The sequence below is a fragment of the Empidonax traillii genome, unplaced genomic scaffold, assembly GCF_003031625.1.
Source record: "Empidonax traillii isolate 1590-97213 ecotype Southwest subspecies unplaced genomic scaffold, ASM303162v1 scaffold196:size3368384, whole genome shotgun sequence".
In the NCBI taxonomy this organism is placed as follows: domain Eukaryota; kingdom Metazoa; phylum Chordata; class Aves; order Passeriformes; family Tyrannidae; genus Empidonax; species Empidonax traillii.
The window spans coordinates 1,848,738-1,874,176 of record NW_020955389.1 but is presented as its reverse complement, the minus strand read 5'-3'; the positions used below and the strand labels follow the sequence as shown (position 1 = coordinate 1,874,176).

Genomic DNA, 25,439 nt, shown 5'->3' with positions numbered 1-25,439 from the left:
CAAATATAAGTATCAATACCAGAGTCCTCTGCAGTAAATATTACAAATTCAGTCCTGATCTCTGCAGTCAGTTTAACTCTATATCCCATGTTTCCCATAGACTGCCTACTACCTACTTCCTTAGGTTACTGTCTCAGTGCAAAATCATTATATTTGTTCCAAGGAAACAGTGAAAGTCTGACTAATGCAATGCAGTTTTCATTGTGAAAATTAATGGTTGATTTTGGCTAAAAATGGATCGTGGAGTCAGTAAAAGAAAAGGCTGATAGTTCCTGTTTTATTGTTTCTTTGGTCTTCTCCTTCTCTTCTCACCCCTTCACTGTTGTAATCTGTCAGGGGTGGACCAGAAGAGGCCTACAGAGAGTGGAGAGAGATGCAAAAGAACTGGAAGGAAGGCTTAGAAGAAGAGATCTCTCTAGAAGACTTCTAGCAACTTCAGCTGTGCAGAACTGCCTGGGAACCAGCTACAAGGCCGCAGCATTGCAGCTTCAGCAGATTCCCCTGTCCATGCACCCAGAACAGTCCTTCCATTGTTCCCCCAGCTCTCCCTTCCCCCTGAGTGACCTGACATATCCCTTTAGCCTATCCCTCCAAGTTCTCATATCAGTAGCTCTCAGGATTTGATGTTCCTAGCCGGGGTCCCACCTTATTCCCGAACCTTCTGTATTCCCCTATATAAAAGCTGTCTTCTTGTTTTAATAAACTGCCATTTTGTGGGTCATCCTCTGCGTGACTCGTCTCCCATACAAAATGTGCCACTGGGTCTTGTCGCGGGACCCCCGTAACCCACGATAGTAATCCTCCCCACATCTTTATTTCTCCTTTCCCTTTTTTCCATACTTATAATTTTCTCCTCATTATGTTCAATACAATTATTCATTTTTCATTTGGAAACCACTGTTTCTGATTATTCTTATGGGTTTTACTTTGCCAGCTGAATATTTTCACTAATATAAAGTTAATGCACATGCTGGTAAAGCTTGCTAGGATTTTTAACACCTATTTATCATTACTTAGCTATCACAGTTTATGTTAGGATATGTCTGTTTTTATTATAACAATATAGTTAAGTATTCTGTTTACCAGTGTATTTCCATGTAAAAGCTAAAGAAATCTAGGCAAAATGATTCAGTAGAAAAGGCTCTTTCCCTTTCTTTTTTTTTTTTTTTTTTTGATTATTAGACTATACTGATTAGCAGAACTGCCAGAGGGAATAGCAGCAATTTTACACTTAAGGAGTTCTAGCAAGTTACCTTAAATAAACTACTTTTCCAATTTTTGCTTCCAGTGATAATAAAGATGCTCTAACATTACCAGTTTTGAAATATTTCAGCTATGGGCTACTATAACTGGCTGAAGTCAGAACTGACTGAAATGTTATTAAAATATGTATCTCATAAAACTACAAAGAAGTGGTCAAGAATTATGATAAACTGATGATGCATTTACAGATAGAAAAAAAGAGTACAGCAGGGCAAGAAAAAGTAACAGAAGTTTTGACACATTTCATAGTACAGTTTCTACATTCTCACTTCTCAGAAAATATCTTTGAATGTTCTCAACGAGGACTTCAGAGACAAAGCACAGGAGAACCCAGTTGTGGAAAATGAAGGTGACTGAACAGCTCCCCATGTAAACTAGAAATGTCACTTAGTACAATTTTATACTTATTTTAATCTTATTTAAAACCAAGAGTTACCATTTCTCCATTAACATTCTTCAAGTATACCACAGATATGTCAAATACCTTCAATCTTATTTTCTCCAAAGAGTGTAACCAATAGAACTGCCAACAACCTGTTCTCACATGTTTTAGGTATTTTTACAGACACTGTACATGCTGGTGTTTTTGACTACTTCACACAGAGTAAAAGAATCTGTATCTAATTCTATTCTGCATGAATTACTTAAGAATAAGAAATTACAGACAGACAATACAGGTCCTATATATAAAACACCCCCAGATCTGGACAAAATAGATAACCAGGACAACTAAAAAAAAAGTTCACAAACCTTGGCTGACTTTATGACCTTCACTCTGAGGCTCTGCTGGCGGGCAACTCTCCTTTGGGGTCCCTTTGTTGTGACAAGCTTTAGGTGAACCTCTGCTGCTTCTCCCTGGTTGAATTTGTGAAGTGTTGAGAGACAGAAGTCTCTTACTCTGTGTATCAGCTGGTTTGTTGGGTAACTGTGGGACACTGGTGGTCTTCTCTCGATTTGCAGGACTCTGTTGTACTCGAAACTTGCTTTGTTCCATGTTCTGCATCCCTTTCTGTAGCTTGGCTTCTTTTCTCTTACTTTCCTCTTCGCGTTTCCTGCAATTATAGTCAATACCATAAGAATTTCAAAGGCAAAATCTTCTGAGCGTGTATCTAACTTAAGCACAATCCTCTCTAAAAATCTGACAATGCCACAATAAAACATTGACTGTAACATCTTTTTCATGAGAAAAGGACATCTATTGCACTGAAATGTCTTAGGTTGGTCCAAAACAACAACTGACTTGTAGCTACAGCCTAATGAAGGTTAAGTTCTTGTCAGCCATCTGCCCATTCAGTTTGCAGTGGTTTTAACTTATTCTAAAATACTCACTTGTTTTAAAAACAATTATATTTAGGGGGTTTTATAAATATACAAAACTTAAAAGTAGGATTTTGAAAATAATTATGATACTAACAATTATGTTTTTAATTAGCAATGAACAAAGTTTTCATATAAATGGTAAAGTAATGCACTATATTTGAAAATCAAAAAACTTTAGCAAAAGGCATAATCTCTTTGACAATTATTTTTTCATACTTTACTGTGTCATAATTGATACAGACAATTATAAACCAACTTCCAACTAGCTACTGCTAGTAACTTGCTCCTATATATTTATCATTGCTAGGTAATTAATTTATTTCACATAAACATATGCCATACAAATTATAAACACTGAAAATATGAGATCTGAATTAAAAACTTAAGTGCATATAGTATGCCATTACATTTATGACATTTGGATTTCAAAAATGAAAGGAATCATGTCTCTCTTAAATAGCGTAGACATAACACAGAATTTTGGACAAAGTAACGAAAGATGCATCTGTTGAATAAAATTTTGCAGCCTGTTTTAAAAGTGGGTTATCATTGAACTTTATCTTTTAAATTCTTTTTTTTCTACCAAGCAGGATAAACCCAATAGCACATAGCAAATGTTACACCCCTACCTACCACTGAATTTGTTTTTATAAATTAAGCACTGGTTGCTAGATGAAGTGACACTTTTCCTGTCGGAACGGACAGGCGGTAAATGTCGTATCATGTAGCTGCCCGATATTTTAACTTGCTTCCAGTGCTACAACATAGTTTGCAGACTGTTGCCACATTATCTCTCGGCTCGGCGTATGACAGGTTAGTTATGCAGCGTGCCAGCCCCAGTTCCCGCGAGCCGCATCAATGCCAGCGCGTGTCACCGCAGTGTGAGCTGCCAGGGAGAAGGCTTAACTTTATCTGTCAGTACTATCTTATCCAGTATGCTCTGCAGAAGAAGCTGATTGAACTTTGCACCTGAAAAGCTGCTAATTGATCTAAAAGAACACACTCCTAGCAGCCTGAGGTTCAGTATTCCCTCTGGCGTGGAAAAAAAGTGGCTAGTTTCAGACAATATTGGCATTCCACAACCGGACTATATGGGGATGTTGGGTTTGTGTACAGTATAGATCCCACTGCCATTACTGAGCCATTTGAGCTGATAAATCAGATCTTACTATTCACAGAATAGTAATTTTCTTTTCTTCACAAGAATCAAGCAGCCTATTACCTATGTCCTCCATTCAGGGTATTAGAAAAGGAAGCGTGAGATGGGTTGTGTGATAAACAATCAAGCCAGAGTGGCCTGCACTCCTCTGATGAGCAGATCAACTCAAAACAGTAACTTCAGCAACATACCAAGTGTTATGGAAATGACACAGAATCAGAAACTGAGAAATAAAAGGGGATTTTTTTTTTTTTAAGTTTTTGTTTGTGTGCTAAAATTTTTCAGATTAAACTGAAGAAATAATAAAGGGAAGGGATTTCAATGCTTCCTGTTCATAGACCATCATCCTAATTGTCACAGTAGACGTTATTTGATTAACAGAGTCCCAAATAAGTAAGGGCCTCCCCTTGTGTTTTGCTTTATTTAATCAGAAATTCAGTTTGTATTACAATGAGGGATATATTTGAAATTAATTTTTTCAAGTTTTACTGTTGTCTAAGTCGACAGACTAGCTTTCGCTAGCAAGTAAAGGAAGTAGACAAGTTCCTAACTTAAGGGCTCTCAGTCATCCTCAGGATGTTCAGGCGACTCAGCAGGATCCAAATTTGGACTCTAAAGTTAGACATCTACACCTCAACAGTGATAATAGAGTTGACAAGCTAATATTTTCCACTGTAAATGCAACAGAATTTTGTCCTGAATGGCCATAAATTTTTATTTTGTTGCAAAAGCAAACGAATGAAAACGGAGCCTTTAGCAGATGGTAAGGAACAGTTTCAGCCTTACACATTTGTGAAGACACAGAGATGCTTTGAATTTTTGATCCTGCTCATGTGAATTCAACCTTTACTATTTTGTCAAGAACACTTTACTTTTTTCTCTACTCACTGGATAATGTTTTAAATTTAGAACATGTCCATGTACCCGGACAGCATTTTCAAATTTATGCTTGGGGGGGGGGGATAAGTTACTCAAAAAATTTAAACTGAAAATAGATCTCCAGGTATGATCCTACTACTGGTGAAGCTTTATCTGGAGGAGTTGTATTTCATGTTGTGTAAACAGCCACCCCCTGCTATAGCATGATGATGGTTTTTAAAAGCATGACACCGCTGAGTCATCACATGTTCAGCTTCTGATCTACTGCAGTCTTTTAAAGAGATAGTCCTTAATAAAAATGATAAGACAACTGTTAATTTCTGTCCAGCATTCCTATGTTGACTGATCTTTCCAAATGTGTAGAGCAGTCCATTTGTCCTTACCTGACTATTTATTTTTTCTTCAGACATTTCTCACATGTATTTTAACACCATTCTGATTTCAAATTTAGTCTTCAATGTGCTTACAGTCTTCAGCAACTCGGTGCTATTCTCAAATTTGACATTTTATTTTTTAACTGAAAATACAGATTCATATGGATGTACTTGAAATTCTCATCAATATACACTTGCAGTTTAAAGGTGAGAAATGAGAAATTTTCCCTGAGAAAGTATGAAAACTTCAGACAAGTCTAAACGACAGCTACAGTTTCTTCATGGCCACAAAACTTGTTATTCTGACACAAACAAAAGTTGAGTTGGTTTGATATATATTCTTTTGAAGGAAAATAAAAAAGACATGAAACACTTCAGCCTTCTTAGTATCACTTGCAGGCCAACTCTTTCTTTACTCTTCCTTTTACCATGAGTACGTTTACAATGGTTTATTGTGATACATCACATTCCTTGTCAGTTCTTCTTATTTTGCACCTCAGCTTGTTTATGTTCTTATTACCCCCAATTTTAGTAATTACACCAAATTTCCACTGTGTGCTTTCCATTTTCAGGTTGCTGAAGAACTCATTAGTTTCTCTGTTGCCACGCTCCCCTTCTTTTTCTCAGCATTCAGGCCTTATAACCAGTTTTTTGAAAAACCTCGTAGTCTACTTGTAGTGTCATGGTGCTTGAACATTTTTCTAAATCTTTCTGAAGGCTGTTTAACTGACCTGTTTATTTTCTCACTGTTCCTCTTTTCCTGAATACCACAAGCTACTTACTCTTACCCACTTTCTTCACCCCCTTTCATATCCACATCCACACTCAATCAGTTTCCTCCAAATGATCAGAATGAAAAACAGAAACACGGTATCAGGAACTCATTCTGAGAAACTGAATGGGAAGGTGAACAAGTGAGTGCATGTCTTTCCCAGGGACCAAAGTGATACCAACCAGAATACAGTTTCCCAGATTGTTCTTCTGTCCCCTTTTGAAGCTGGGTACAACATTTGCTTTCCTCCCATCACAGGGAACTTCCCCTAGTATCTATGATCTTTCAAAGATGTTGGAAAGTAGCCTTTTAAGGGCATCAGTGAGTTCTTTCTCTACCCTTGGATGCAGCCAATCTGGTCCCATGGACTTGTCTGGGCTGAGTTCTCTCAAGCCACCCTTGACTTAATCCTCATTCACAGCTAGTAGTTCTCCTCTTCCTTGAAACACTTCTCTAAGAAAAAAGACCTGGGAGAGCTTCTTCTGGAAGACTGAAGAGAAGAAGACATTGAGGGCTTCTGACACACCAAGGCCTGTTGTCACTAAATGCACCATTTGGCAACAGCGCCACATATTCCTTGCTCAACCTTTTAATAATGTACTACTACTTTTATTATTGTAGAAGCAGAAACCCACCTTGCTACCTGCAACATCCCTTTAAAACCTCAACTCCATTTTGGTTCTGGTGTTTATGATACCATCTCTACATGCCCAACCAACGGTTTTACACTCTTCCTTTCGCAGTCTGTCCCTGCTTCTACCTCCTATATACTGCCTTTTTGCATTTGAGCTCTGCTCATGGCTTCCCTGCCAACCCAAGCTGGTCTCCTGATACGCCTCTTTGCTCAGTGACATAGTAGTGTGCACATTGGTTTTGTCTGCATCAACCTTCATTTTATAAATTACCATTTCTTTGATATAGGAGAGAACATGGGAGAAAATGTTTGTATAGAAATAATTCACAGGCTTTGAATACGGTGAATGTAACTTCAGCAGAAAATTATACAGGTACAAGATGCTGGATGACTTTTAGTTAGGTTAAAAAAGGAAAAAAAAAGAACAGGCTAATTAAAAACATGCTGATTTAGGAGTGATTTATCTTTGTGAGACCCTCTAAGATAACATATGAAAAAGCAAGCTTTAAATACATACACTGAAATGGAGGGGGTGTGTGTTCAATCTAGGAGTTCACCATCATTCTGGATTCCCATAAAATGACTACTTTTATCTGGAGAGCAGATTTTTAAACATCAGTAGGGATATTAGTTTTTTTGTATGCAGCAACACCCTGGCCAATTTCAGCTGTGGAATGCACAGATGGGTACACAGAATGATGACAACATAATGTCCCCTTTAGTTTATTACAGATCATAAAACTGCAATTAAATAAAATTTGTGATGTGACAACCTGATTTTCTTGTATGCTCCAATTGTATTGTAATTCTGTTTTTATGGTATTTGGTACACAGACTTTGATTCTATTGTTTTCAAACAAATAACAAGAGCTAAGTAAGTCTCAGAAAGTACATCACAAACTCACAAAGGAAAACTATTACAAAAATACCCCCAAATTTCCATGAGGCAATTCTTTTCCATTTAATCTTTTAGATGGGGTATCACAGATTCTTCTAAAATTGACTGTCATCACAAAGGATGAAACTATCTCATTTGCTAAAGTCAGTTGTGACCACACAGCAACACACAGAGTTCTCCATATTAAAAAGAAATACATAAAATATTTGGTATCTTTTCAAAGACAACTTCTCCATGCATGGTTTTGACTTCTACTGACTTCAGCAGAAAAGGCAAATAGTAGGAGGGCTACATGTTACAACTTCAGGATCTAAAGAAGTGAGCAAGAGACTAGTTATCTGATACTTCTAGCTTTGGTTCCTCCTGGGGAATAACAATTGTTATCCAGTACAGCAGTAGCAATCAAACCCCACAAAGGCCAGACTGGCCAGTTATGCAGAACATCAAACTACCAAATCTGATACAGAGTGGAGTGCAGCTGAATTTGTCTGTGATACACAGATCCAGCAAAAATACCTCTAAGTGCAATAATTATGTTGTGTGGTTTTTTCATATGACCTCTCTTTACAGAAATAATACTACAAAATCATGCAGAAATTCTTTCAGACTGTTACTTTTTTTCATTCCAGAATCAGATTTCTTCAAGAGAAGCCAGGTGCTAATTTGTTTTATTTCGTACTATGAATCTTAAGGATAAAGGCCAAGGAAGCAAAGCATTTTGATAATCATTTATGTACCTTCTGATTTTTTAATTTCACCACACATCTTGCTGATAACTATTTGAATTGCAAATGTTAGTTATCTATAATCCAATATAACCACTTCATAGGAATTGTAATTCAAGACCAGAAAACACAAATGCAGAGAATGATATTGCCAAAATTGAAATTGCAAATAAATCCAGGAGTTTGGTTTGCTAGAAAAGCACAACCTCTTGTGTGAAACATTAAGTTAAGCCTTACCAAACCAGGCCTTCCCTGTCTTGTTTTTTCATTTCCTTCAACCACGTAATAATTTCTTTTCATAACTGGTAAGAAGACTTGAGAGGTCAGTAATTACTTCCATTACATTAAAGTGATAAATATTTTCCAAGTATGTTTATCATCATACAGAATATCAGGCAAAGATTCACAGAAACACGCTAGTTTCTCAGATTTTGGTATTTTGCCTTTTTCTTGTACACTATATAAAGTTTGTTAATTAAATTGGGATTATATGGAAAATAATTTCCATCTATCTATACGTCTATGGGAGTTATAAGCTTCCTTTGGTTTCACGAATTTTACTAAGAACAATAAATGATGATGGATAACAGATAAAAGCATACACTGATAAATACAAACTTATGACAAATGCCTATTTGCTGGAGCAGATTTCAAGTCTCAGACTTACTTGGCAGCAGCATCTTTTCTCAGCTGTTCATGTTTCATTAGAAGATTCTTCCTCTCTTGAAAAGCCTTTCTAACTTTGTATCCTTTGTAGACAGCCTGGATTTTGAAAGCAGCAATATCCTGAATGGCAGCTATAGACAGAGCCCCGTGCTCTAACATGAACTGAATCACTTCATGGTGTTCCCCAAGCAAGGCATAATCAAGTGGAGTATACCTAAAAAAACCCAAACAAACCCACAACAATTATTATTGATTCTAACTATAATGTACATTTACTTCACCCTCATTTCACATTAAGGCAAGTTCTAGTATGAAGAGAGAATAAACACTGCTTTCAGTAGGCTGTTTTACTAATTATTAAGTATCGTTTTCCTATCCTATTGATTCTACACACTGTGATTATGTTTAAGACTTATTTTATTCTCCTCATATGGAAATGTGGGGGGGGGACCGGACTACATGAAGTGTTTGGTCAAAATCTGCCGAAGCCCCATCCACAGAATTAACAGCTTTAGTCAAGCAATCTTTAAAAGGTGTTATTGAGGTTCTCATATAGAAATCTAAAGAAAAAAGGAAGTTAAAACATTTTTGTGTTATATCCATATGAATTTAAGTTCTAGAGATTTACTATCAAATCTGTCTCAGCTTCTATAACAACAACTGAGGACAGCATGACTGACTAAGCCGCAGGATTAGATCAGTATCAAGGGAAAATATCCTTATTTAAAGTACTAGGAAGACTTAAGTCTGTTTTCAAATGGACACAGGTGTTAAAAATATTAAATTCTTTGGGTTTTAATGCTGTCAAAGACACCTAAGCCCTTTTAAAAATAATTCCCAAATTTCCCATTGTCAACACAGGATCAAAATTTACCTATCTTCCTCTCCAACACCAAAACATTAGGCAGAGACATTTAGTGACTGAAAATTATCAGTCACAGACCATAATCAAGACCATATAACATAAGACTATCAAATAACAAGTGTCAATGCATGTGATTGTGAAAATTAAGGCTCTTCTTGATGGTAACTTGCTAGGACGCAGTGCTGGTAAGCAAAGAAAAACAGACAGAAAGCACAATTGGACTTGCCACACAGCAATGATTTGATGGAAGGATTAACAGTATCTGAACTGAAGTGTCTGCAGGAATAAAGACAATGACATAACATGAAAATTTGTATGTCAAGGTGTGTTGGTGATTGCATTTAAAGAGATACAGACTTCTGATAACCCAGAAATGGGAACTTCAGGAAGAACATAATTTCAGTAAAACACATTTTTAAGGTATACCTAATTTTGAATATATTAAAGACATAAAAGATACTAAAGCAAACTATGCTACTACCATGCATCTACCAAGACAATATATTCTATTACTGGTCCCAGTCATGAAGACCCATATTTTTATACATAGATTCTATAACTCCATTAAAGATACCTTTAAAAGTAAAACAGTCACTCAAATCAAATCTGAATAGGGATTTGTATGACTGGACACTACTCATTCATGGCTGCTTACATACACTCCTCTGCTGTGTCAGTTCAAAGCCTGTTATAAATTTTCTTTTCCACTGGTTCTCTCTAAAACACATAGCTTTCAAATCCAGCTGGCTTCACAGGGAAACACATGAAGAAGACATCAGCCATCAGCTGTTAATATGTAATTTAGCATGAAGGTGGTCAAGCAGCATCTAGCCTTCCATCACATAATGCATCCAGGATGTTAGGTTACAAAATAAATTTGCAAAGAGCAACAAACCCAGCACCCTCCAGACTAGCACTTGATCACATGGCTGGCAAGCAAGTGGGCAGTTTAAAATCCTAGAGGTAATCTCAGTTTCATCTTTTACTAATCTAATTAGCTTTAACCATTACTTTTGAATTTTTAACTGGTATTTCATATTGCACTCTATGAAAGTAAAGATGAGAAGCTTCTGAGCATAGATATATTGGAGAAAAATTACTATTTGGTGAAATTGTCACTGATTAAAAACAATTTCATCCAATTATAGATGAACCATATCCCTTAGGTTATTTTTACTCTCTCCTATAACGCTCAACTTGATTTTTCTACTTTCCAAACTTCCAATCTATTAACAGTAAAACAAGATTTGTAAATAATTATCAAGATACAATTGTGCAATTTTGATATACTATATATACTTTAGCAGAATTATATTTAAAGGCTGGTTCATCTGGAAATACTGGAGATCTCTTTTGTTCTGCACATAAACTAATGCTTAATGGCAGAGATTTGGAATAATGCAAGTTATATTTTGATTAATCTAGGTTTATACGTACGAACGTATATTAATGCCAGAAGAGAAACAAAAATAACTATCTGAATGACTGTGGTAAACCACAGCTAAGGTCTTTTCTTGACTTTTGAGCATCATTAGTATATTTCTACAAAGTAAGGATAACAGCAGCCCCCTTTCTGGCAAAATAGTGGCTTTTAATCTTACTTACTAGGAGTAATTTAATTACAACTGTTTATTTAATTTTCTATAAAAATTACTAAAGAGAGCACTGGCGCTACTTAATTAGGAACTAGTTATACTTTCATTTCTGTTTCTCAATAAAAAATAAGAGCAGAAAGGGAAGAGAAATGTGAGTGGTTTAGAGCAGAGAACAAAAGAGAAATGATGGGAGAAGAAAGCAATTTAAAACTGGGATAAGTATGGAAGTATCAAATTTAGCACTGAAATATGGGGTTTCAAACTCTTTAAGTTATTGAAAATGTTGAAATATTCAAATTTATATGGCATACTGTTCATAGTTTTATTTATAATTATGAAGAGGTCATCTACTCTAAAAAAAGGCATTATAAATTTCTGCTAATAGTAATTATCTTCACAGTCAGGTGACTAATTTGAACTCCGCAACCCAAACCACTTTTAAAAAACTATTATTTATATGTCAATGAAAGACAAAGAAAAGAGATGCAAATGTGCTGTCTCTTTATGATTATAGGAGACTTTTTTTTTAACTAGGCCTTTAGAACACAGTTAACCACCAGGTACTTTGTAATCACTATTTTAAAACATAACATTACATTTCTCCCATTTTCTTTCTTCTCACTGAATTCCTACCAAATAGAAAATAAAAATTCCTGTCTACTCCAACAGCAGCAGCAATGCCTTTTCATCCTCTGTCCGTACATACCTACTATGAACTTCATATAAATGAGAAAGATCTTCAATATTTCAAACAAGACTAGAGTGAGTAAATACTCGCAGAAATCTCTAAGTTCAAGGTTCCAAAGTACAAACAGCTGAAATTGCAATGTCTTAGTCAAAGGAGAGAAATTTTACATTAGAAAAGCTGCTGAAACTGAAGCCCAACATTACAGGACTCCTTTTAGATGCAAGATTAGGATACTCTTGCAGTACCTGAACACTTAACATTTAAATCGTAGGTAGCACTTCTGCTAAATTACAAAATAATGCATTCAGACAAGCAGTACCTCTCCTCACTGTTCTCCATTAGGTTAGGAAAGGCATCAAAACTGAGCAGCAACTTTATAGCATCAAGGTAGCCATTGTTACAGAGCCAGTGCAAGGCAGTTCTTCCCTGTAAACAATAGAAACAGAACAAAAATAAGCATTATCCCCAAACTTTATCACGCCACAATAAAAGTCATAAATCATGGTGTAATTCAATGCTTTTCTGGACATGAAGCACAAACTAGTTCTTCTAAATAAACTTCTTTATTAAAATAAGAAGAATACAGCACTTAATTTTTTTTTTTTTAACAAGATTACAACACTAGTGCTTTTTCACCTAAATCAGCTGAAAAGCAGCATTAGGAGACTAGTTCTAGAGTTGTTTTCTTTGCAAAAGAAAGAACTCATAATGAAAACCACTTCTCCATTACTTGGAATTATCTATGCCCTACAAAGAATAACTACAGAAAAGTTTAACAAATTGGATGAAGCTCTTTCAACTGATGACGTTCTACAGGCTTCCGAGAAATTATGTCATATAAGAAAGAGATCTGTTATAGGTTGCACAATTACTCTGGCTCCTACTTTCACCTACTTCTTGAATAATGGCACAAAAGAACATACAACCTAGTCAGTGTTTTTTGGTGTTGTTTTTTTTTTTTTTTTAACCTGGACACAGTATACATATATGGATACTTATGTGGATAAGTAATTGAAACAGTTCTTGTGCCATCTCACTTGCAATATCTTACTTTCTTGCTTGCTGTGTCTCTGTGCTGAAGAAAGTCATTATAGACTATAAAATCACATTCCTACGTCAGCTACTAATAAGGAATTATAGAAGTTAAGAAATCATATTATTAATATGACTCCTTGTATAATCACACTTTGATAAGGAAAAATCAAAAGTCATATGGACAAATACAAATCTTCAATTCATGCTGTATAATAAATACTACTTTTCATACAAGATTTTTGAAGTGGAGGCAGCAAAGATGCTTCTATGTCCCAGAAAAGAGAATGACCTAGAAGAAAAGAAATATATTTTGATTTATGGTTATTCTAAAGTTAGTGAAGAACTACATACCTCTTTATCCTGGATATTTGGATCTGCATTGTTTTCCAGTAACACTACCATGCAGTTAATGTAACCTCCATAAGCAGCACACTGCAGAGGTGTTCTACCTGCATAATCTTGCACGTTAGGGTTGATTTTATTTTCTATCAAGATTTGGCACACATCAGCATTTCCTCCCAGAGCTGCCCAGTGAAGAGGTGAATGGCCATCTTGGTCAACCAAATCCACTCTTGCACCTCCTGAAACAACAACAAATACATTTTTTGAGCATAAAAACAAAACACTTTTGAATGCTAAGAAAAGAATAAGTTTATATTCAACTAGAACTTATTTGGTAAAATGACAGTTCAGACAGGTATTTCTAAAAATAATTTGAATTTTGTTATGCAAATCCTTTCTGATGCTTTAGAATCTCCAGATTTATCAAATGCCCTTGAAAAACCTAGCCTTTACTTGTTTCAGGCCTATTAATTGTCAGCAAAACCTTTATTTGTCAACAAGAAAAATACTTTTAAAAACTGGACTTCAGATTAAATCTGCTTTTAAATCTCTAATGCAGGCAAGATAACATATTTACAGTGTAAGAATAACTTTTGGAAAAGGCTTAATTTTTTTCTTAATTCAAGCATGCCAAAGCTCTTTAATGCAGACAACAAATTCCTCTGTCTTCTTGCAAGATGTAAAAAGTCTGTACAAAAATAAAACTCCACAAATACAAAAGCTTGAACCAACCCGCAAGAATGACTGTCTATACCATAAAATATATAATTAAACATAACTCAGTTATGTTTACAAGGTTCTTCCACACACAAAAGCTAAATGGCACAGGGAGTGGGAAGAAGAGCTGAACAGGAGGTTAAAATATGCCCAGCAAATCATGAAGGGAAGCAGATTTTTCAGTAAGAAAAGATGGTTGATGGAAAACTTGCAACTTTTTAGCCTGTGTACTTCATTTGTCCATAAACGGGTCATGTCTGAAGTAGGAGGGAGATGTTTCCGGGAAGCTAAAATGACAGTTTTGCATTCAGGATGCCACTGTTGTTTCACCGTACTTCTTACACTTCAGCACATATTTTACAATTATCTAACACTGTGTACATTGTTAAATCCTATTTCTGTCTACAAATAAAATACTGCTTATAAAAACCAATCAGAGGAAAATATTCATGATGTAGGATTTTGATAGCTATCTGCATCAAAAAAAAAATTTATTTAAACAGTCCAAAAATCTTCAAAGCAGCCTAAAAATGCTTTCTCACAAAAGTGAAGAAAGCTTAATTTGGTCTTTTTGGTGAAGAAAAAAAAAAAAAAAAGAAAGAAAAACAATGATCTGCTGGGGGCAAGTTTGGTTTGAGAGACTAGAATGTACTTGCAAAGGCCTGAGCAGAAATGAGCTGTGAAAAGAACTCTCCCGATTTTGGAAGTTTTATATTTAACACTTATTTTGCACAACGATCTGATAATCTTTTACATTTACTTGTGCTATCCCACAAAGGATACTTACAGACAAAATCTGCTTTAGGGAAGCAATTTCCTACCCCCACCTCTTGCCCAGTTATCTGTTTATTTCCCAGTCCCACAGAGAGCAGCACCAGAACTCCGGGACTAGTTTGTAAAGCCATTAAGAGCTGACCTTTAATGAGTGTTTGTATCACCTCTTTGTGTCCCATCTCACAGGCTCGGAAAAGCGGGGTATGTTTCATGACATCCAGAGCATCTACCTGCGCGTTGTGCTCCAACAGCAATTTCACTGTGCTGACGTGGCCAGAAAGGGCAGCAGCGTGTAATGCTAGAAGAATTAAGGTGTAGGAAAAAGAAACCACAATACCATGAGCTTCGGAGGTTCACAATTGGAACAGTCAAAATAAAAATTCATTTCAACCATTTTGGTGGAAAAGGTACTTTTCAACCACAAGAAACTGAAGAATCCTAGCAACCAGTTATATAAAAACACTTTCTTGCTACATAAGCCATAAAAGCAGAATAACTGATAGCTCTGAAACATGTTTCTAATTTGCACAAATGGAAATTTTAAGCTTAACGCTACCAAGGATTGGCTTATAGTGAGGATTTGGGGAAGATTAGCAGTTTCTGATTAAGAGAATATTACACTATTTACTTCTGCCTCTGTTCTCTGGCATTTCTGAGACTCCCCATCACCAGTGAAAGAAAGCTTTAATTATTTTTTTGATGTTTTCCAGAAAAAAAACCCTTTTTTTTCTTTCAAATAAACAAAGTTGTCTCAACCAAAAGTAACTACAGGTAACCACCCAGCTGCTCCCGCTCCTCCCTCAGCCTTTTTGGAAAACATTTTACACAAAATTTTGTACTAAGGCCATCATATCTTGCACAGTATCTCCAGCTCCCTGGTTTCTTCAGAAAAAATAAAGAGAGTACAAACCAGGTACTGCATTTTGTCTCATCCCTACAATTTACAATGTTCAGTTGAATGAAAACTATACTACTTCAGATACTCTAGAACTCAGAGTTGGAGAACTACACACAGCAGTGAGATTTCAAACCAATGGAGGGCATATATATTGGTGATTTCACTTACAATTTAGTTTCAAAATGCTTTGGATTATTTCCTATAGTCAGCAATCAAATCAGTCAATCTACATTCTCATACTGCCTTACATGTGGAATATCTTACAGATGACAAAACTCAAAATAATTTAGAATGAAACCACAAAACAGTGCAGTTCATAATTGTGCATTTAATAAAGTGAGTTCCTATATCCTCATGAAATTTCAGAGATATACATCCTTAGTGAGAATTGAGTGTGGTCAAGCCAGAAAAATGTGGGGCTGTTAACAGTACCTACACGTCTTGTTTTATGTACCTACATGTATTTGTTTAATGTTAAGACAGACAGGGTCAGGATCCAGCAGAGGTATTATACAGAAATGCACACCACGAAGGCCAACGAGAGAAGGAACTGCTTCTTGAACCATAGCCAGAATATCAAAACAGTCCGGCTTTTTGTATCTGCCAGCTACTGTGTAGCAGTGGTACCAGCTCTGCACACTTTATGAAACAGTAACCCAGCATAACCTGTTACACAGGCACTAATAAAATGCTCAGGTTGTTCACACTGTCCATGAACCTAATCCAGCTGAAGTGTGTTGCCATAAAACAGAGTCTCAAAATCAGTGATAGCAACTGGAACTGTGATACAGATGAATGAGGCACTGGGGTCACAGCCAGAGACACCATGAGAAGCGCTGCCTTAGTAATTGAAATCATGCTTTTGAGGTGACACTGATGTTTAACTGTTGCAGCTAAAAAGCACAGCGGTGCTCACCGAGCCCATGAAAAATAACTGCATCTGCAGCAGCCGTGCGAGTGGGTGGCTATCAGTAGAAATTCAACAAGAATGAGATCCCTGCCGCTTCGTACTTTGGGAAGGGCCTGGTTTTCATAGTTTGACCTCACAGTAAACTCTAGGTTCTGGTTTTTGTCCTGAATTTCTTATGAAACCAAAGGCAGTAAACCACTCCATCAGATGACACATGGGGTGTGTGTAACAATACAATAGAAAAAGAGCTGCTGTGTCAGCTTGGCTGGTTCTTCCCTCCTATCACTCATTCTGACGCAGGCATCTTGTTTCGCACTTTGTGCTCAATATTTTCTTGTAAGCCAAATTTTCTGTGATGGAGTCACGGTGACTGAAGAGATTCTTCAGCCAGCTGGTTACAATAGGTCCTTTGTTCCGCCGACAGACAGAGCCCTCTCCATTGTGCGCAATGACGGCAGAGCTATAAAGCTGCCCCTGTAATGCTCCTGCAGCGCTGATCTCTGAGAAGAGGGAAATTCCTTTCCCTTGGTGTCATTCTCCTACACAATACTGAGAGTCTGGATGTTCTAGCAAAGCTGAATGGAGGGCTTGCTCTTTTTTAAGTAAATGCAAAAAGGCTGCGTTAACGCAACATTATAACTGAGCTTAACTGAAACTCACACAAAAGTCAGAAAAACACAACCTTGAACTCTCCTCAGCAACTGTATCCCAGGCACGGTGGCATGTACGCTATTTTCTGCTAGTGCATAGTTTCCCATCCAAATGCAGCACCTCTTTTCCCTTACCAAAACTTGGGAATGATTAAGAACCTTTGTTTAAAAAAAAAAAAAAAAAAAAAAAAAAAAGAGAGTGATTTGCTGGTGAGCTTCCTTTAATGTTTACAGCTCACTATAATAAAGTCTATGCTACTGCACTTGCTTGCACAGTGGTTTAGTTCAGGTTGCTCGACAGCAAGCGGCAAACAGCACAGTTCCCCACTTTAAGACTATTCAGGTGTTCTCCACAACGGCACTTTAAAGTAAATGGAAAATCCATTCATTTCCTGGGATTAAAAGCCCTACAACAAAATCAAGATTAAAAAGTGATTGCATATCACTGCTACGGAAGGTTTAAGACTGAAAGATAATAAGCCCAACCACCTGAATTATTCAAGCATGAAACCCACACCTGAGTAATTTCAGAAACACAGTATGTGATTACTGTCTGCAAAGAAGAAAACCTTTTGTAAGGACGTTTGCACAGTAACTACAACATTACTCCACCTTAAGGTCTGAAACAAGTACTGTAAGCTATTTAAAAGGGAACTGTCAGGAAGTAGCAAATGTGACTGATTAAAGATGAAATGAGTACAATCATAGAATATATAGCTTTTAAAGTCATCAAACATGAAGACTGGTATTTTATTTGTTGCAGTATCTCTTAAACCCCAAAATTACAAAGTACCACAACTTGGAAAGACTGATTATTTTTCTGTGTACTAAATTGTGAGAAAAGCAAAAATTTAGCAAGAATTTAAATAGAATTTTATGTTAAGTGTATTTTGCTTTTTGTTGAGGCCCAGCATATTACCAAAATCATGAAACTAATTTTTAATATGAAAATAATATTCATGCATACTATGTTTCAAATCCTGAACCACATAACCCTGACACTGCATTTATTTACCATTTGTATGTTATTCTAAGTGCAGTCTGAAAAGAGGAAAGCTGCTAAATTCATATCTTTATTTCTTGGTTGGGATAAATCTACACTGCAAGTTTCCTAAATTTAACCATGGAGCTTAGGCTAGTTTACATATGTGTGCAGCCAAAAGATCATGCTTAAGTATACTTTAAAACAAATACATGAAAATTTATATAAACAAACACTGCAATATACATTCTTGTCTGTTTCAAATAACAGTTTTCAGGAGAAATGCCCTTTATTGTATTATTCATGGATGTGTGGTCTGACATCGGCTTGACTGTCATTTTACTACTTCTTATACATAGGGATACAGTTTTGCACTTAACATCTAACATTGTGACCTGGCTGTGTGTGCTACTGGGTAGTTCCTGACCTCCTCCTACACAGTTTACTGTTTGAAGCCCCTTGCTATCAAACCCCTCCAATGTATGCCCAATATATCCACAATCTCCTCTTTTTTATACATAATACATAAACACTTTGACACCTGTCAGAACTGTTATCCTGTTTTTATTGAAAACACTATGTAAGTACAATGTTTCTACCCCAAAATCTTGTATTTTTTTCATGAAATGAGATAAATTCATAGATTATATAGGAAAGTTTGAATTTCATGACTTGCACGCCTGAATCCCGAATCACTGTGTTGCATACCTATCTTTTGCTCTGGGAAGATAACGGGATGATAAACTTGGGGGATATCAAGTTTGACTTACTTTTTGGACAACAGAAGTGCAATAGCTGTAATCTTTATTACACTATCTTTGCAAACAACTATGATACTTAAGATTTTCATGATGATAATTTAGCCACTTCACTGGTTAGTTTGCTCTATATTGTTTCAAAGCATGCATTTACTGGCAAACACATTTTAAGGGGCATTTTCAGGGAGGGTTTTTTATGCAATTATATTTCGTTCTATTCTTCAGAATCAGAACAGCTCCCCCTTTTCCAGGATCCAGATCTAGGTAGCAGCAAAGCAGTACTTCTTCCTGCTATATTTCAAATTAACTGATCCAATGCACGAAGAAAAAGTTTGTTTCCTTCCCACAATAAGGCAAAGAATTGACTCACACACATAATTAAACTAATGCAGAAATATTTTCAGGATTAAAGCACACATCCACGAAAAGACTAATATAGCTTCTAACAGTGTTTTTGTTTGGTGGAAATCACACTGACCAGAAATGTCCAGTGGCTCTTTACTGTAAAGCATCTTACCTGTGCCAGCGTATTTGTCTGTCATATTGATATCAATATCCAATTTTAAAGTCAGCATAGTCCTAATGACATCATCACTGCCTTTGCCGGCTGCCCACATGAAGGATGTTCTTCCCTCAAGATCTGAGTCATCTTTTACAGAAGGATGTTTCAAAAATACTTCAACTGTTTCCTGAAAAGAAATGCTGTTGAAATTAACATTAAAAGGAATCTGTAACAACAAGAAACTACTGTGTCTCATTTAGCTGTTTATGAAGCAAATTGAAGATTTGTTTTTCCTTTTTCATGTTTATAAAGAGTAATAGCAAGAGCACTGTATTTTCTGCTATGCCTTTTTCCTCACCAATAATCATAGTGCATCCTTAACTAGGAGTTTAACACTGTCATTTATTTCATAATTTTTTCTTTTTAGTGTCAAACATCATGTGTTCATCTTAATGAAGAAAAAGACACCGAAGTCACTGAGAAGAAAGAAATGGGAAAAATATTACTGGTTTATCAAAATGTTACTGTAATACAATGATGATAAAAATCACAGAATCATTTAGGTTGGAAAAGACCACTGAGATCATCAAGTCCAACCTTTCACCAAGCACCACCCTGTCAACCAGACCATAGCACTGAGCACCACATCCAGTCTTTCCTTAAACACCTCCCGGGACGGTGCTTCCACCACATCCCTGCACATTCCAATGTCCACTCATCCTTTCTGTGAAGAAATTCCTCCTAATGTCCAAACAGAACCTCCTCTGAAAATAATGTCCCTTTGAAATATTCTCCCAACATAATTTTTTCTCCCATTATAAATATAACTGCACCTGTAAATATTTTACTTTGTCAAACCCTAATAATTACACTATTAAAAAAAAAAGTACTTTTGGGGCAACATAGATATATTTCCTAATATTTAATAATATCAACAGGCTCCTAATTACTGAAATATTATAAATCAGAAAAGATTAAGCAAATCTTTACACCAGAGTCCAGCCTTTCCTCTGCAACTGTTACAGTAAAATTTCTATTTAAATCAAAGCAAAAAGATTTATTTCTTCAAATGTTGTGTTTGTGTTAAGCTCTCAGTAAACAAGTCCACTTGTTTAACGTGCTGCTAAATTCTTAATAAGTCACACAGGAAAGGAAGGGAGAGAAAACTACAAACGCTAGAAAAAGAATAAGGGGAAGACTTTCCCTTTTCTATCTAATGCCTTAAAAAGGCTGTGTGTTTAACAGCTGGAAAACATCTCTTAAGAGTCACTGATAGGCTAGCCAATAAAAACTGAAAAAAACCCCAGGTTTCATTATTTTATTTTATATTGATATTTTAGTATTAACACTATTTTAGCCTTTTCCCTCTGTGACCTCAAAATAGATCTATCGCTGCTCTGGATAAGATGAGAATTTCTTGTCTATAAGGAATTAAATGCTAATAATCACAAAGGTGCTTAAATGCCTAAGTACTATTGATTAGCTTGGATTTTTTTTTTTTTACTAAAACTTATAATTTCATCCCTCTAAAGAAATAGAAAATTTCTCATTTATCTTAGGTTAATATGATCTGAGATCCTTACAGCTTTGTGAATCTGAGTCTGAACTATCAGTTTATTGTACAAAGGTCCAGCCAGAAACAATGAGAAATGGAAGCATTAAGCCTTCCACACAAACCAGCATGTGTTTAAAGCTCTGTGGCCACCACTACACCACAGACACAAATGGCTTCTCATTAGGGCAGCAACTCAGCCCCCTACCAATACTCTGCACTGCTTGAAATCCTGCAAAGCAAAAAGCACCGTGGAGGCTGCACTTCTTCAATACCAAGGCACGCATTCGAAAAAATACAAATTAGTAATTTTATTTTTTCCTTTAAGTTTTAGCCAAGCAGTGTTTCTTTCCACTGCTCTTTCCTTCCTACTGTTTATAACTGGAAAAAGTTGAAGAAAATCCCACAGTGCTATTACCGTTATTTTCCAAAATAAAGTTATCAGAATTTGAAAGTAAAATGAAATTAAATTTCAACAGGATGATTAAGAACTCGGAAAATAGAAGTATCAGTCAGCTTAATTCTATATGTCTTTTGCTATGAAAGATCACATGTATTTTAGCACTATCAAAAAAATTGGAGAAAAAAACCATAAAAAAACAACGAAGCTGAAAACCAACAGTAAAGGATAGAGGTAAACCTGTATCACTTCATTTTGTGCTATCAAGAAACTCTGAAAAATAGTAAACATTATTTTTGAATATTTAAAAATACGATGGGGTATCCACATTTCATTTACTAGATCTATCTATATGAGTATGTGAATGGAAAATACATTGCTTTGGACACTTTTGGAAAAAACTCAGAAAAAAATATATCTAGCCCTGCATTCTGCATACTGAAGTCCATACAAATAGAGCATCTTCCTTCACACATGATTTTAAAAAGAGATGTTTATCTGTGTGTTCTGTGGGATACCTACACCATCTAAATTTCAGGCAACCTATTTGGGTGGTTATATTAGGTAACTTTTCTTCTAGAACTTTTCCTGTCTGTAGTAAGTGGGGATAAGTTAGTCTTAGGGAACAAATTCTTCACATAAATTAAGACTTAGCTAAATATCTTCAGTCTTAAAAAAACCTAAAAATGTCATATAATAGTAAGTAACCATCAGAAAAACAGAAGAACAAAATACCGAAGCAAATAAAACTGAAAGCCATGCAAATATTTACAACAAACACAAAAGAACAAACTTTCTTGTTGTTAGGGACTAAGGACCATAACATTTTAACTGATACACCACACCTATCCAAACTTGGGCAGACTGAATAGAACAGCAATGTGAATCTCGAACTGTAAATACAGAGTTGTTACTCTGTATGCCAGAACACGGACGTGTCTCCACTCGGTTACATAACTACGTGTATGGAACACGGTGGTGGGAACTACTCAATGATATACATATAATGGAGGAAAAAAAAAAGGCAAATAGTGGTGCTCTGAAACAACTGGACCAGAAAAAACAGGCTCCAGATATAATCTAGGCAGGGGCTCTTGAATATGTCTCCAGATAAAAGAGGCTTGTAGATCCAAATGAAACTCTCCTGTTTGATTCTTCATGTAAGATGGGAAACAGTACATTCATTGTAAGTAGAAAAGATTACTAAAGAACATCTGATTCCACCACGTACTTACTTTTTCATAAAAAATCTAAATGATATTATAGTTTGGCTGTCTGATGGTATAAAAAGGCAGCAACATAATGAATATGTTTCAGTCAACTGAATCAAGCCCAGAAAAAGAAAGCCAGTGTGAAAAATAATTTTTTAGGAGTGTATGAATATAGAAAAGAAAAGAAAAAAGATAAAAGAATGCAGAGATAATCACCAGATGGTGAATAAAAACATTCTGTCTTTCTGTGATTAACTCACACTTGAAAGAGAGGCTTTTACAACACAAATACTTTAGGTGTGTGAGTTAGACACAAATTGTCTATTGTTAGACACAATAGGAAATAACCAGCATCAACAATCAATTCTCTAAAAAAGTAAAAATTATACACAAAAATATACTTGAACAAAAGTCTGAATTTAAAAAATATCTGGATAGTCTTACTAAAGACCACCTCCAAAAATACCCCACCAAACCCCCCAAACTCACTCTCACAAGGAAGGTGTCATCTGTAGTATTAATAGACATTGGTCAGTTCCCTCTTTCAGTTGTACTTCTGGATGTGTTAACCTCAATTTTCTCAAAGGCATTAAAATTTTCTTTGTTTCATGGAATTAACATAAGGTATGCAAGAAAGACTTAAATTAGTATCCCTGTTAAGAAAATCTTGCATTATGGACCACATAACTACATTAATTAGGCACTAAATAACCCTTTTTATAAAGGAAGGTTATGAAAACTGTGAGAGGCAGAGGAGCTTGAGAAAAGCTTTCTTAAATTCCAGCACTTGAGAACTATTTCTGTAACATCTACGACCAGCAATCATTAAACTGCTGAGTTTCATACTTGGTTGTACTGCATCTGATCTTGCTCTGGGAAAAAAATACCTATTATACCAAAGTAAGAATTAGGCTGTCTGAGAAACCAATTTTCTTTGTTGCTTGAATTAAAAAAAAAAAAAATTAAAAACTTTTAAAAATATAGTGTTCCTGAAGAATTATGATAAAAGTTACTCAACTCTTCAGCCAGGCTTTATGAGGCAACAGCTCACTCACAATACCAAATATTCATAAGTTAATCACTTTCTTGAATGCAAAGACTGGTTTGACTGGTATTGCAGCAGCTGTGCAAATACTCATACAGGTCATCTTACTCTAAATACTGCTTATAACTGCTTAGATTTTGCTATAATGAGCCTTAAAAAGTGAAAGGACTGTAAAAAAGTAGGTGCCATTTTGCTTTCTATTGAAGCACCTGAATGACTATTGTCTGTTCTGATGCAAATGTATAGCTCAAAGGGCCTTTCTTTGTACAGCAAGTTAGTTTTTTTTTAAATCTATTTTTACTAATTTGAAATTAACCACATTTATATCACATAACATAGGAAAAGTCTGAATTGAACTCATGCCAACAACACTGTGTTTATGAGATTTCAAAACCAAAACTTTTCACAAACTTTGTAACACTATAAATATTTCAGCAAAATACATTTACCTCACATATAAGGTATGTGCTACTTACAGCAAAGTTGCTCTGTGCTGCATAATGTAGGGGTGTTGCACCTTGACTATCAGATGGGATTGTTCCAAACTTATTTCTTTCCAGTAAGAGATGGACAATCTGTGCATGACCTGAGAAAAATAACGTAATAAAACCAGAGAAATATAAACTCCTAAAGTTAAACACCTCAGTATTTAAAAAAAACCAAAAAACCACAACAAAACAAACCCAAACAAAACAAGAAAATGAACAGACTTCAATAAATAATAGTACATTTGTGTTGCAGCCATTATAGTCTAAACATAAGAGAGAAACATGAGACTATTAAGCCTGGCATGCACTTTCTTCCCAAGAGTGCTGCAATGCCATACTCTGTATTCTCATTTTTAGAGGGCATCTGTAAATCAGAAACCAGCAGCAGCTGGCCAGACAACTATGATATTACCTTTCCAATGAATTAGTTGAATTTTTCCAGAAAATGCTTATGATAATTCAGTTGGGACACTGAATTTGAGTGACAGGCCAGTCAGAAGCAGTAAAGTGAGCACAGACTGATGACGACGAGCGTTTGTCCATTATTTGTATATTAAAATACAGGCTAAACTAACACTGACGATTTAATCATAGGCCACATTGTTTTACAGAAATCAAGTGTAAATTCTTTACCTAGGTTTTGCTTAACCAAAATTTCAACTGAAAATATGTATCAGAATCTGGAGGTGAGTCTACTACTAGGTACCATAAACAACAAACTCAAACACAACTCCTTCCATCAAAACAGATTAGAATATTTTCAGATTAAAATCACAGGGCTTTTGAGGGATGGGTAAAACTTATATTCACTTCACAGACAGAAAAACAAAGAGAGTATAGTATATCGCTACTAAAGTCAACTGATCCATTCATATGCTTGCTTGAAAGCATAAAAAGAAGAGATGTAATGTTGCTAAGCTCTTCCCACCTGAAGACCATAAGAAGTAAATTGAGGTGCACTGGGAGAAGTTGATATGGAGTGCAATTCTAGCAGGAAAACCATAGGAGCACTGAGCCTGAAAAAAAGGTTGCCTGAACTTTCAGGACAGACAAGTAGAAAAAGGGAACTTAACTCTGTAATCAGGACAGGAGGCCTAGCTAAATCATCTATGGGAAAGAAGGCTTGAGGGAGTGGAAAAAAAAATTGTATTGGGTGCAACAGTAAATAAATTAGTGCAAAGATGGATCTCACTTGGGCATTAATGTAAGCATTAAAACTCATTTCTTGAAGTCGAGAACTGTTGCTTTGATAGAACTTCTATTTAGAAGAGATGTAACTTGGCTGAGATTTTATTTACACAAAAGGAAAGATAACAGGAGCAACAATATCCTAAGAT

At 35.7% G+C, this 25,439-nt stretch overlaps 1 protein-coding gene across 9 annotated transcripts in view; it reads right to left on the bottom strand.

The window, feature by feature from the left end:
• The window catches only part of INVS (inversin), a 95,117-nt gene that overhangs the window by 15,002 nt on the left and 54,676 nt on the right, over nt 1–25,439 (bottom strand). For all 9 annotated transcript variants that reach the window (XM_027886811.1, XM_027886805.1, XM_027886808.1 and 6 more), the window contains 7 exons: nt 24,091–24,200; nt 19,422–19,593; nt 14,849–15,004; nt 13,225–13,454; nt 12,158–12,264; nt 8,692–8,904; nt 2,014–2,315 (listed from right to left, as the gene is read on the bottom strand). In XM_027886811.1, coding sequence (XP_027742612.1) covers nt 2,014–2,315; nt 8,692–8,904; nt 12,158–12,264; nt 13,225–13,454; nt 14,849–15,004; nt 19,422–19,593; nt 24,091–24,200 — 1,290 coding nt within the window. The remainder of the gene's footprint in view (nt 1–2,013; nt 2,316–8,691; nt 8,905–12,157; nt 12,265–13,224; nt 13,455–14,848; nt 15,005–19,421; nt 19,594–24,090; nt 24,201–25,439) is intronic.